This window comes from Belonocnema kinseyi, chromosome 6, assembly GCF_010883055.1.
Source record: "Belonocnema kinseyi isolate 2016_QV_RU_SX_M_011 chromosome 6, B_treatae_v1, whole genome shotgun sequence".
Taxonomy (NCBI): domain Eukaryota; kingdom Metazoa; phylum Arthropoda; class Insecta; order Hymenoptera; family Cynipidae; genus Belonocnema; species Belonocnema kinseyi.
In genome coordinates, this window is record NC_046662.1 from 28633031 (window position 1) to 28647143 (window position 14113).

A 14113-nucleotide genomic window follows, 5' to 3' on the forward strand; every position below is an offset into this window, starting at 1 on the left:
TTAAAATTAAAATTGAAGAAATTCAAATGAGATTAAAATAAAATTTAAGATCCAATTTAACGTCCAATAATCTAATTAATGTGCAGAATTCCTGATAATAAAACCAAGAATCCAACGACCAGACTTGCACAACCACCGCAAAATGTTCCTATTTAAAATTGAAAGAAGTTAACAATTTTTTCCTACAAAATAAAAGAGAAAACTGTATCTTTTTGACAAAATAAAAAAGAGGAATGAAAAATGAGAAGACAACCCATCAAATCCCCTTTCTTCTCTTTTTTTATTTCTTTCGTCTTTTTTATTTTTATTATTATCAAATCACAATAAAAACATTTGTAAAAATAATGAACAACAAAAAAATTAAAATAAAAAACACCAGAGTAGACAGAAACAGCAACAAAACAACGATGCTCTTTTCCTGACACCCGAGAATCAAATCAAAATGGGTCAGGAAGAGAGCATCTTGGTTTTGTTGCTGTTTCTGCCTGCTCGGATTTTTTTTCGCTTTTTTTTTGCTTTGATAAGGGTGTATGAGTGCCGCAACATTGGCGATTATTTTTTACAATTGTTTTTTTATTGTGATTTGATAATAATAAAAATAAAAAAGACGAAAGAAATAAAAAAAAGAAAGAGAATTTTGGTTGGTGCCCTTCTCATTTTTCTTTCCTCTTCTTAAGTTTTGCCCAAAAAAGAAATTTTTTTCTTTTCTTTTTTAGGAAAAAATTGTTATCTTTTTTCAAATTTCAATAGGAATATTTCATGGTGGTTGTATAAATTTAATTGTTTGATTCTTGGTTTTATTTTCAAGAAACCTGCACTTTTTTAAACTGATAATCCAACTAATTTATTTGCATTCAGGATTTATAGTGTTAACATTATTCTTTACATTACTGTTTCTCATGCAATAATTTAGAGATTGCTTCACTATGCCAAAAAATAAAGGATAACACACTAATCTACCTTCAAATTAGAATTGTTTGCTACCAGTCTAATTTATTGTAAACCTTTTGCCAAGAGTGTTTAATGTTTATCTTTGCGCATAATTAGGTCTGCTCTTTATTTTCTATTAAAAAATTAAGCAAAATTATTTCTGGATCTTGTATTTATGCGTGGGAAATAATTTTTCTTGAATAATGTTCTTTTTTAAATTTCGATTTCCCTGATTTTGGATGACGGAAATATTTGTTTAACTTTCGTACACCGGATCCCAGCCAAAGGCCAGGCTTTGCTAACGTCCGGTGTTTTCGAATCTTCGAAATTGCGTCAACATTGTAGATGGCTTCATCTAGATTTCTCTGATTGATGCATCTTTTTATTACTGGGATACTCTGAACGTTTTTAAATATTTGTATTAAAAAGTATAAAAGCATCTTTCCTGACCTAAAATAATATTTGATCATTTTAGATGAATTATAAACTAGATGGTTAAATTAACAAGTATGTTTATAAAAAATTCGATGTGCTGAGAAAGAGGGACAATTTATTAGAAAGCTTTTAATGAAGCTTTAATTCTTTCGTAAGAGCAAAATTTCATTATTCACTTAATTATATTTTTACAACCAAAGCTGGAATTATTAAATAAATAATTAAATAACTTAATAAACAAAATTGCCAGAAGCCTTTTATAAATGAATAAAAGTGAGTCACTCAATAGCGGTTTCATCATTTATCAGACATTCAAGTAGTTCTTGTAACCTATTATTTCGTAAGAAAATGATTTTCTTCTATTTAGTCTTTTTTTATTTGTTGAGAAAAATTATTTATTATTTTATTTGACTTTAGACTCTTCCTCTATTTTTTCCTTTTACGAAGAATTTCTCTTTTTCTCCTATTTTTAAGAAACTTTTTCCTTTCCACCTTTTTTGCATTTTTTGCTTAAATGCGAAGTAAATAATTAATAGAACTTGTAAGGAAAATCCAAATATTTTTGGTTAGAAAGACTTTTCTTTTTGCTTGAAAATTAAACTATCTGTTTGAAAACGCAACGATTTTTGATTGTCGTTTAATCTTTTTTGTTTAAAAATTAATCTTTGTAGACTGAAAATTCAACAGTTTTATTTTTGTCAAAACTTTAACAGCTTTGTTTAATATTTGTCTTTTTGGATTGACAATTCGTTTCTTTTAATTTTTTTTAAGGCAACAATTCTACTATTTGGTTAAACATTCGAAATCTCTGCTTGGTTAAAAGTTAAATTAATAAGTTAAAAATTGTTTTCTTCTTTGAAGAGTCATTTCTTTAGTTAAAAATCTTACTATTTTATTGAAAACTTTTTTTAGATAAGAATTAATTTTTTTACCGGAATACCTAACTGTTCTATTTTTTGTTAAAAATTGATCTCTTTTATTTGTTGTATATTCTACCTATTTATCTCCTTTTTTTGTTAGAAGTTCAGTTTGCTGGTTGAAGATTCATATTTTTTTCAGAAAATTTAATTGATTAAATATTAAAGTAATTCATTTTTTATTGAACATTAAAATTTGAACTACTTTTTCAACAATTCTTTTATTTTGAAGAATAATTTCTTTAGCTAAAAATTTGACTAATTTGTCGAAAATTTTTTTTTATTTCGAAATTATTTTTTTTTCGAATATTTAGATCTTTTTTGTTTAATAATTCATATTTTGATTCACTTGGTAAATGTTACAAAAAAATTAATCTTCAAGAAGAAAATACGAGTTATAAATAAAAAATGGCCCTTATACCATTTTATATGATTTTTACAAAATAGTTTAATTTTCAAAAAAATATTTATAAATTGTTCGTTGCTTTAAGCGACCCTTAATGCTAATACTAGTTTTCTTTTTCAACCTATGTGAAGCTGAATTTTCAACTAAATAGTAGCATTTCAAAAAAAAAGAATAAAATTAAACCGAATATTTTTAACTCTCAAGCCAAAGCAACGAATTATTTTTAAGACCAAAAGGACAAATTTTCGGACAAAAAATGTAACAAACAGTTGAAATTGTCATCCAAAAAGCATAAATTACAAAAAAGGTTGATTTTCAGCCAAGAAAGGCGACTTTTTTACTATAAATTATTTTTAACCAAAAATATTATTTTTCTACAAAAAAAGATAAAATTTTAACAAAGTATAAGAATTTCCAACCAAGCAGTTGCATTTTTAATAAAAAAAGGTGAAATTTTTGTATAAAAAAAGTGCGAATTTTTAAGCAAATATATGAATTTTCAATTAAATTCATACAAAATTTAAGTTTATAGCAAAATAGTGATATTTTCAACCTAAAAGATTAATTTTCACCCAAAAAGTTAATTTTCTACTAAATAAGTAATTTAAGAAATAAATAGTAAATAGTTCCATTTTTTACCCAAAAAGATTAGTTTTTTAAGAAATCGCAAAATCAGACTGAGCATCTTTAAATGCTCTAAAATTAGGGGATATAGGATAATTTATAACAAAAATAGGGGAACACGTATTTTTAAGTTAAATTAATGTAGAATCCATATTTCTAAGATTTCTAGTCAAAATCAATTTCATTCTCAACAAAATGCTTGAATTTTCTACTAAAAATGTCGAATTAACCAAAAATCAAATTCGTTCAATTTTCTATATTATATGATGACTTTTTAAAACTCTAAATTAAATTTCAAGGTAACTTTTTAACCATAAAAATACAAATTTTTTACAAAATAGTTCAATCTTCAACTAATAAAATTAATATTTAACAAATTAGTTCACTTTCAAACAAGTACATAGTTGAATTTTCAAGAAAAAAAATAATCATTTTTAATCAAATGATTAAACTTTCTACCGAAAAGATGAAATTTTGACGAAAAAGCGACTTTTAACAAAATATATGGATTTTTAATTAAATTGTTGAGTTTTTAATCCGAAAGATAAATTTTCTGCTGAAAAGTTGAATTCTTAACCAAAACAGTTGAATCCTCAGTCAGAAATAATACATTTTCTACAACAACAAAAATCTAATTTATAAGAAAATAGTTCGATTAAAATTCTACTATTCATTTAAAAATTGTATTATTTTGTTGAAAAGTCCACTTTTTGGTCGAAAATTCAATTCAATTAAATTATTTTAATTTGAAAAGTTTATTATTATGTTTTGTGTTCAGAATTCTTATTTTTTTATGAAATATTCTACCATTTGATTGCAGATTTAATTCTTTTGCTGAAAATTTAACTCTGTTTTTTAAAGTAATCTTTATTGGTGGGAAGTTCAAATTTTAATTTTTGGATTGAAAATTAAAAAATTTAATAACAAATTCATGTATTTGAAGAAAAACCTTTTTTTCACCAACTTTTCATCTTTTTGGTTGAAAATTTTACTATTATGTTGAAAAGTTCCTTTTTTTTGGTTGAAAATTAACTTTTTTATGTGAAAATTTAAATATTCCATTTTTTTGGAAAATTTATCCTTCATTATTATTATCATTATACCATTCTATTATCGGAGATCAAGAAATTAATGTGGAAAGACTATAGCAATCACCCGAGGCGAAGAGCTTTACAAAGTATGATTTTGAAAATCATTTGGCTGAAAATTAGTTTTTTTTCTGTAGAAAGTACAAGTATTTTAATGAAAATGCAATGAATTTTTACTTGAAATTATAGAAATATAGTTCCTACATTAAATTTATTTAAAAAGTTTTATTCCACTATTTTTTATCAAAAAATACCCCCGCTATTCCCTTATTTTAGAGCATTTGTGTCTGTACAATTATTTTATTTTACGTTTCGGTCTCTTTTTTTTATCGATTGGGGAAAACTTAGATTTTTTGGTTCAAGATCAGATTCCGGCTGAACCTTTAGACCGATTTAGATGTTTTTTTGGCTTATGAAATTTTAAAGAAATTTGTTGAGCCTGATTTTTAATTTAGTTTTCAATTTTTTGATAAATAAATAAATATGACGAGAAAATGACAACTTTTTCTATTTAACGTTCCCGGTGCTCGTCAATAATAGGAAAATTATTGTTATTGCCAACGTTTCATAGTTTTACATTAAATAAAAATATTCCATCATGATACAATAAACAAAACAAATTTTTATAAACAAATTATTTGTTGACACTGTGTTTTCTATCATTTTCAATAATTTAACGTTTTATAAATTTATATTGCAAGAAATTTGAATGAAAACAATATTTTAATAAAAAAAACTTTCTCCTAAGACTATTCTTGTTAATATTATAAACAAATTCAATAAACAAATGCATTATTTGGGCATATGTTGACGAAAAATTAGTTTTTTTTCGATGTAAGTACTTTTAATCTAGAAGTGTTTGAAATGTTTGTTATTAAAAAATTCTATAATTAAAACAAAACTAAAAGGTCTGACTTTGAAATAAAACGAGTTTTTACGTCGACAAATGCCCGAACAATGCATTTTTTAATTAAATTTATTTATCAAGAAAGTAAAATGAATCAACTAATTATAAACATAACTGAAATTATCATAAAGTTCCCAATTAAAAGGACTGACATTGAAAAAACGAGTTTTCCGTCGACAAATGCCCAAATAATGCATTTGTTTATTAAATTTGTTTAAAAAAATGTAATTTATCAAATAGTGATGCATGTTGCTAAAATTATCATGAAGTTCCCAATTAAAAGGACTGGAATTGAAAAAAACTAATTTTTCCGTCAATAAGTACGCACAATAATGCATTTGTTTATTAAATTTGTCTGATAAAATCATAAAATTCATCAACAAATAATAAATTTTCTGAAATTATCATGCGGTTGCTAATTTTTAAAAATTGACATAGAAAAAAAAATTTTTTGACGACATATACCTGAATAATGCATTTGTTTAATAAATTTGTTTATAATATTAACAAGAATAGCCTTAAGAAGAATTATTTTTCTTAAAATATTGTTTTCATTCAAATTTCTTGCAATATAACTTTTTAAAAAAACGTTAAAATATTGAAAATGATAGAAAACACATTTTAAACAAATAATTTGTTTATAAAATTTAGATTTGTTTATTGTATCATGGTGGAATATCTTTATATAATGTGTCACATTTATTTATTTGTCAAAAAATTCAAACACTAAATTAAAAATCAGGCTCGTCAACTTTTTCTGAAATTTTATCAGCCAAAAAAACCATCTAAATCAGTCTAAAGATTCAGCCTGAATCGTATCTTGTACCAAAAAATGTACTTTTTTTCCACTCTGCGTCACCTCGATTCGGGGGGAAGTTTCTTTAAAAAAATTATAAAAATAAATTATTTTAAAAAGGGGAAAAAAAGAAATAGGGAAAAGAGTGCTACACTGAGCAAAATGTTCGACTGACCGAACAAAAGTTTGGTTGTCATAACCAAATTTTTTGGTTGCTATGGAAGGAACAAAACCATTTTGTTAAGCTAACTAAATTATTTAGTTGTAGTGTTCGGTTGAACTAGCCAAAAAGATTGGTTGGCAGAACAAAGTTTTTTTGTAGATTGAAACAAATTATTTGGTTAAATTAACCAAATATTTATTATCTCAACACAATGATTTTTTGGACTTGACAAAAATATTGTAGATTTTACAAAATAGTTTTGCTGAACGAACTAAATATTTTTAATCGCAAAAAAATTATTTTTTTTTCGAGCGAACTAAACTTTGGTAGACTAAACCAAATAGATTTGTTGAAGCTTTAAAATACTTTAAACACTTTCGTAATTACTTCCAAGTATTTTCTTAGGATTTTTTTAGGTCCTGAGTCGAAAGAAAGCGCATGCGCAGCTGCGTGTTTGGTACGCTCAATAAAATTCTTTGGTTCACTCAACAAAAAGTGCTTAAAAACTTGTTTGTGTGAGCCAAATAAATTATTTTATAACTTTAACAAGTTCTATGGTAGTCGCAATCAAATTTTGGTAAGAACAACCATAACCGCTCAACAAAATTAATTTGCTGCTGACACATTAATTTTTGTCTTAGTGTAGGTTTAGATTATATCAGAATAGTAAATTTGCTCTTTAGGAGGTTAAAAATTGATTTTTGAAATCTCAAACTGAACTTAGGTTCATTCAATCTCGGTTTTCACGACTACATTTGATATAATCGACCTGCAAGAGGAAGACAAAGTTTACTGAATTTAATCTAAAATGCTGCTGCTATGCGGTAAACGGTGATCCGTGCGAGTTTCCGTGATTAACGGACGAAACTCCAGTTAATGCGTTGTCTAAAAATAAGTTCGAGGTAAAAGACTGATTTATACTTTAAATTTCCTCATTCATACCAATTCATTTTTTTTATATAGTAAAGTTACAGATTTAAAAAAAATAGGGCGCCAGTATAGACTTCACAGCCCAAAGTGTTTTTCGAACGAGGAAAATTGGGTGATTTTTCAAATAGAATAGGGGGATATATTCTTTTGAATAAAATTAATTCAGTTATAATTATTTTATGCTCAATATAAAATTAATTTAATTCCTTATATTTCATGTAAAAATATTGCACTTTCAACAAAATACATACATTTTAAAATAAATAGTTGAAGTTTTAACTGAAGAAGATAATTTTTAAATCCAAAATGAAAAAGGTAAAGTTTAAGCAGAAAATTAATATTTATTAAATAAAAGAAGGTTTTTAACCATAGATAAATTTCCAATAAAAAAGATAATTTCCTAAACAAGAACGAAACAGATAATTTTTCAATACAAAAATTAATTTTCAATAAAGAAGAAAAGAATTTTTTAACCAGGGATAGTTTTGACTAAACAAACATATGTTTTTAACCAAAAATGAAAGAGATGAATTTTCAATAAAAAAATTAACTTTCATAAGAAAAGAAAAATTTTCAACCAGAGATGAAGTTTTAATTAAAATGACTAATCTTTAATCAATTTTCGACAAGAGACGAATTTTCAACAAAATACATCAGTTTTAAATTATATAGTTGAAGTTTCAACTGAAGAAGATAATTTTTAAAACAAAAATGAAACAGGTAAATTTTCAATAAAAAATTAATTTCTAAAAGAAAAAGAAGAATTTTTAAACATAGATGAAGTTTCAATTAAAGAGTATAATTTCTTAAACAAAAACTTAACAGATTAATTTAGAAAAAAATAATTTACAACAACGGAAAAAAGAATTTTTTTACCAGGAATAAAGTTTAACTAAAGAACATATTTTTTTAGCCAAGAATGAAACAGATGAATTTTCAATCGAAAAATTAATTTTCATCAAAAAAAAAAGAGAGAAATTTTTAACCAGAGATGAAGTTTCAAATGAAATGACTATTCTTCAACCAAAAATAAAAATAATTTTAAACAAATACTTAAAACCTCAGCCAAAACAGATTATTAATTTTCAGTGAAACAGATTATAGCAAAATAATTGTATTGTCAAACAATTTTTTTTTTTAAATTGATGAATTTTCAACAAAATGATTTAATTTTCAAGCCAAGAAGTCAAATTTTATATAAATCATTTGATTTTTACTCCCGAATAAATAAATTTTAAATACAAAGGATAATTTTCGAAAAATACAGATGATTTTAAATCTACAATGATGAATCTTACACTAAAAACACGAATTTTAAACAAAATACATAAATTTTAAATTAAATAATTGATGCCTTAGCTAAAGATAATTTTTCAACCAAGAATGAAACGGATAATTTTCAAATAAAATAATCAATTTTTATAAAATAATCAATTATTTAATGAAAAATATGAATTTTTAACAAAATGCATCAATTTTAAATGAAATACTTAAAGTTTTAACTAAAAAATATCATTTTTATCCAGAAATGATACAGCTTAATTTTCAATTTAAAAAATTACAAGTAATTAATTTTTTAGTGAAACAGATTATACCAAAAAAGTGGCATTGTCAACTAAAACAAATAAATTTTAAACAAAAGACTTGTGTTTTCAAGCCTAACAGTAAAATTTCATACAAAGCATTTGATTTTTAATTCCAAAAAGATAAATTTTCATTAAAAAAGATAATTTTCGAAAAAAAGATGAATTTTCATCTAAAATTATAATTTTATAAGCAAAAAAAGATGAATTTTCAACACAATACCTTAATTTTTAATTAAATAGTTGACGTTTCAACTGAAATAAATCGTTTTTTAACTATTAATAAAACAGCTAAATATTTAATTTAAGAAATTAATTTTCATCTAAAATGTTGAATTTTCAACATATACAAAAATAATTTTTAATCAATATTTGAAACCTTACCCAAAACAGGTTATTAATTTTTTAGTGAAACGGATTATACCAAAATAGTAGTATTTTCAACCAAAAACAAAGAAATTTACAACTGAAGAATTAAGTTTTCATGCTCTGTAGTCTAATATTTTAGAGAAAATTTGACTTTCAATCCCCAAAAGATGAATAATAAAAAGGATAATTTTAAAAAAAGAAAATGAATTTTTAACTAAAATGAGGAATCTTCAAACAAGCAAAAAAACTTTCAACAAACTACATCGTTAAATTTTTGACTAAAAATATTTAATTTCTACCAAACGAGGCAAATTTTCTCTCGAATTTTCTACTATATAGTGACACTTTTGGCCCAGAAAGAAGAATTTTTAACAAAAAAGTTGATTTTTAAAGCTAAAAGTCGATTTTTATAGAAAAAAATGGACACGAAAAGGAAAATTTTTAACGAAAAAGATAAAGTTTCAACTGAAATGATGTATCTTGAAACAAAAGAATGAATTTTTAACATTTAAGTTTAATATTCAACCAAGTAGTTAATTTTTCAACTAAAAATGATCCGTTTTGTACCATAAAAGATTTTTTATTCTTGATCAAAAAGAATCAAATTCAAACAAAACAGACGGATTTCCGAAAAATATTTAAATCCTTAAACAAGGTAGATTATTAATTTTCAATGAAACAGATGGATTTTAAAACAACAAGAAATAAATAAATTATACCAAAAGAGTACATTTTTCTACAAAAATAGTGGAATTTTCAACAACAACAAAATTAATTTTTAACAAATATTTGAACCCTTATCTAAAACAGAGTATTAATTTTCAATAAAATAGATGGATTCTTAAACAACAACAAAATTTTACTAAAAGAGTCGAATTTTTTATCAAAACAGTGGCATTTTTAGGACAAAAAAATTTCAACAAATACTTTAAACCTTAACAGAAACAGATTATTAATTTTCAATTAAACCGATGGGTTTTTAAACAATAACAATGCAAGAAATGTTTACTGAAAGAGACCAATTTTCGGCCAAAATTGTTACATTGTCAACAACTACAAAAAAATTTAATTTTCTACCAAAATACTGGCATTTTGATCCAGAAAAAAAATCCATAGAATAGTTGAATTTTCTGCCAAAAAATATGAATTTTCAAAAGAGGGGGGAGTTTTTACACCAAGTAGTCCAATAGTTAAAATTTCAACTTGAAAATTATTTTCTCATGACAAATGAAACAGCTAAAATTTTAATAAAAAAAATTATTGTTTAAAAAAGAATTTTCAACCAGGGATACATTTTCAACTAAAATGACTAATCTTTTCTCAAAAGAATGAATTTTTAACAAATATTCAAATTTTCAGCCAAAATAAAAGACTAATTTTTAATGAAGCAGCTACATTTTCAAAAAAAAAAAGATTACGCTTTTAACAAAAAAAGTCGAATTTTCTACCGAAATATTGAAATTTCCAATGAAAAAAGACGAATTAAAAAATATATATATATAAATTATATACTAAAAATAATAGTTTTTTAACACCGGAAATTTTAAAATATCCTTGATTAAAAAACATTGATTATCAACCAAAAGTGTAAATTTTTAACATCAAGGAATGAACTTTTAGTTCAAGAAGGTAAATATTGAACTAAAAAAGCTTTTTAGTCAAAAAAGAAAAATATTAATTTTTAACAAAAACGTTCAAACGTTTTCAAGCAAGCAGTTGAGTTTTGAAACAAATAAAATAACTTTTTAACAAAATAGTCGAAATTGCTACAAAATAATTGAATTTTCAAACAAAAGAGATGAATGCTGGACCAAAAATATAATAGTAGACTTTTCTAATAAAAATACTTCATTTTTTAACAAAAACTATTAATTTTTATACAAAAAGAAGAATTAAAAGAAACAGTTGAATTTTCGACCAGAATTTTTTTTAATAAAATCGTTCATTAACAAAAAGAAACTTTTTACTCAAAAATATGAATTTTCGGTCTAAAAGGATGAATTCTTTATCAAAAATGACGATTTTTCTAGAAAACAGGTAAATTTTCGGCGAAAAAATGACTTTAACAAAATAGTTGGATGTGCAACAAAATAATTAAATTTTCAGTCAAAAGAGATGAATTCTAAACCGAAAATATAATAGTAGACTTTTCTGATAAAAATAATAAATTTTTTAACCAAAAAATAGAATTAAAAGAAACAGTTGAATTTTCCACCAAAAAATATGTTTTTAAAATAAAAATAGTTAATTAACAAAAAGGAAATTTCTATAAAAAAGTATGAATTTTCAGTCTAAAAGTGCGAATTTTTTTTATCAAAAATGACCAATTTTCAAGAAAACAGTTCAATTTTCGGCGAAAAAAATTACTATAACCAAATAGTTGAAATGGCTACAAAATAATTGTATTTTTAATCAAAAGAGATGAAGAATGAAACAAAAATTTAATAGTAGACTTTTTTAATAAAAAAAAATAATCCATTTTTGAACAAAAATGATGAATTTTCTATAAAAAAAAATAAGAATGAAAAGAAACAGTTGAATTTTCGACCAAAAATAGGTTTTTTAAAAATAAAATAGTTAATTAACAAAAATGAACTTTCTACTAAAAAAATATGAAATTTCAGTCCAAAAAAGCGAATTTTTTATGATAAATGACGAATTTTCAAGAAAACAGGTAAATTTTCGGCGGAAAATATGACTATAATAAAATAATTGAAATGGCTACAAAATAATTGAATTTTCAATCATAATTGATGAATGCTAAACCAAAATATAATAGTAGACATTTCTGATCAAAATAATTAATTTTTCAAACAGAAATTATGAATTTTTTATTCAAAAAGAAAAATGAAAAGAAACAGTTGAATTTTCGACCAAAAATATGTTTTTTAACAAAATTTTTAATTAACAAAAATGAACTTTCTGCCAAAAAATATGGATTTTCAGTCCAAAAGGACGAATTTTTTATTAGAAACGTCGAATTTTCCAGAAAACATGTAAATTTCCAGCGAGAAAATGACTTTAAGGAAACAGTTCGATTTCCAACCAAATAATTGAATTTTTTTAACAAAAGAGATAAATTCTTTAAAAAAGTATATTGTTAGACTTTTTAATTAAAAAGAATGAACTTAAAAAAAAGATGAAGTTTTAATCCAAAAGGACCAATATTCTCTAAAAAATAATAAATGTTTAATAAAACAGTTTAATCTTACGAAAAAATCCTTCGAAGTTGTCGGTCAATATTTATTAGTCTAATTTTATTTTATTATATTTTTTTATTCCTTGGGAAAGATTTTGCATTTTAGATTCTTCAACAGCTGAACTGCTTGAATAATTTTTTTTTAATTAGTTAGTTTAGCTTCTTAAATGCCAATTAAAAATGATAAAACTTATTTTTGAACATTTCTTTTTTTTCCTTATTTTTTTTAACGGACGGACGGAAACCCGAACGAAACAATTGGGGTTTTAACCCGGTGCTACAAAACCCTAAAAAGATGACTTTCTTGCAAAAAAAATCAATTTCGACTTTTCAATTTAAAATAATGAACTTTCTACCAAAAAAGACACATTTTCAATCCAAATGGATGAATTTTCTATCCAAACAGACGAATTTTTAAAAGAATGTTTGAATCTTCGAACAAAAAACATGACTTTTTTACAAAATAGTTGATTTTTTAATAGATTAATTTAAGTTTCAAAGAAAAAATATTTGATTTACTTTTTAGGTTCTATTTATTTGTATCTAAGCAATCAAAAAGACGAAAAAAGAGAGAAAAGGGGAAAAGTTTCTAGATAACAGAGGAATTCATAAAAAGATATATTAGTTTTTTACAATTATCTGTATATTAATAAAAATAATTTTTTAAGTAAAAAATATGGAATTTTTATAAAATACAATCTCACCAGAAGCCGTAACTCGTGCATGGATTTTAGCTGCGATAGACCTGAGTGTTTCTCCAGTTTCTTGTAACTTATTAGTACTGCAAATTTTTAATTTTTCCAGCAATATATCGTTTAGAGCTTCATCCGAAGTTTTGCTGCCCGGTGACATTACACTGAAAATAAAAATAATTATTTCATCTATTCAATTATTAATAATATTTATTAACATAATGATTGATTTAATCATTTATATTTTGATTTACTTGTTAATGTATACTTATATTTATTTCATAAATTATTAATACGAATAATTTCGGTGTCATGGAGGCCTCAATTTTTGTATAAAAAAAAACCGATCAAACTTCCCCCTCCCGTACTTACCTAATTTTCCTATTTCTCCTAATTTCTCCTACTTTTACTCTCCTCATTTCCCCTCATTTCCCATTATCGCACCTAGTTCCCGTTTATTATTTCCTTTCATCGCACCTGCTTCTCCGCCTCTCACTTCGCCCATTTTTCCTCCCCTTGCTTCCCGTACTCTCCCCTCATTTTCTCTCATTTTCCCCACTTCTCTATTTTCAAATTTCCCCTTATTTCTTCGCATTGCACCTAATTCCATTTTCCTAATTTCCCTTTATTTTACATTTTCCCCAACCCTAAATTACCCTTAATGCAACTACTTCTCCTTTTTTATTTTACTTAATCACACCTATTTTCCTATTTCCCCCCATTGCTCCTACTTCCTCTTTTCTTATTTCCCCTCACTACACCTACTTCCTCTTTTCTCATTTCACTTCATTGCATCTATTTTCCTACGCCTCATTTCCCCTCATTTCCTCCATTGCACCTACTACCCCTTTACTTATTTGCTTTTATTTCTCCTATTTTCCCATTTTACCTCATTTTACCTTTATCCCCTTTTCACACTTCCCTTCATTGCAAGTATGTCCCTAACACTCATATCTCTTAATTTTCTTGCCCTCGCTTCCCCTACTCTACTCTCCTTTTCTCTCGTTTTCTCCACTTCTCCTACCGACAATTCCCCTTTTCCCTGTTTTTCCCTTCCTCTCATTTCCCCCATTG

At 24.7% G+C, this 14113-nt stretch overlaps 1 protein-coding gene across 9 annotated transcripts in view; it reads right to left on the reverse strand.

Annotated features, from left to right (window-relative positions):
* Positions 1 to 14113, reverse strand: part of LOC117175649 (cytosolic carboxypeptidase 4-like) — a 328784-nt gene that overhangs the window by 292697 nt on the left and 21974 nt on the right. For all 9 annotated transcript variants that reach the window (XM_033365360.1, XM_033365361.1, XM_033365357.1 and 6 more), the window contains one exon: positions 13052 to 13203. In XM_033365360.1, coding sequence (XP_033221251.1) covers positions 13052 to 13203 — 152 coding nt within the window. The remainder of the gene's footprint in view (positions 1 to 13051; positions 13204 to 14113) is intronic.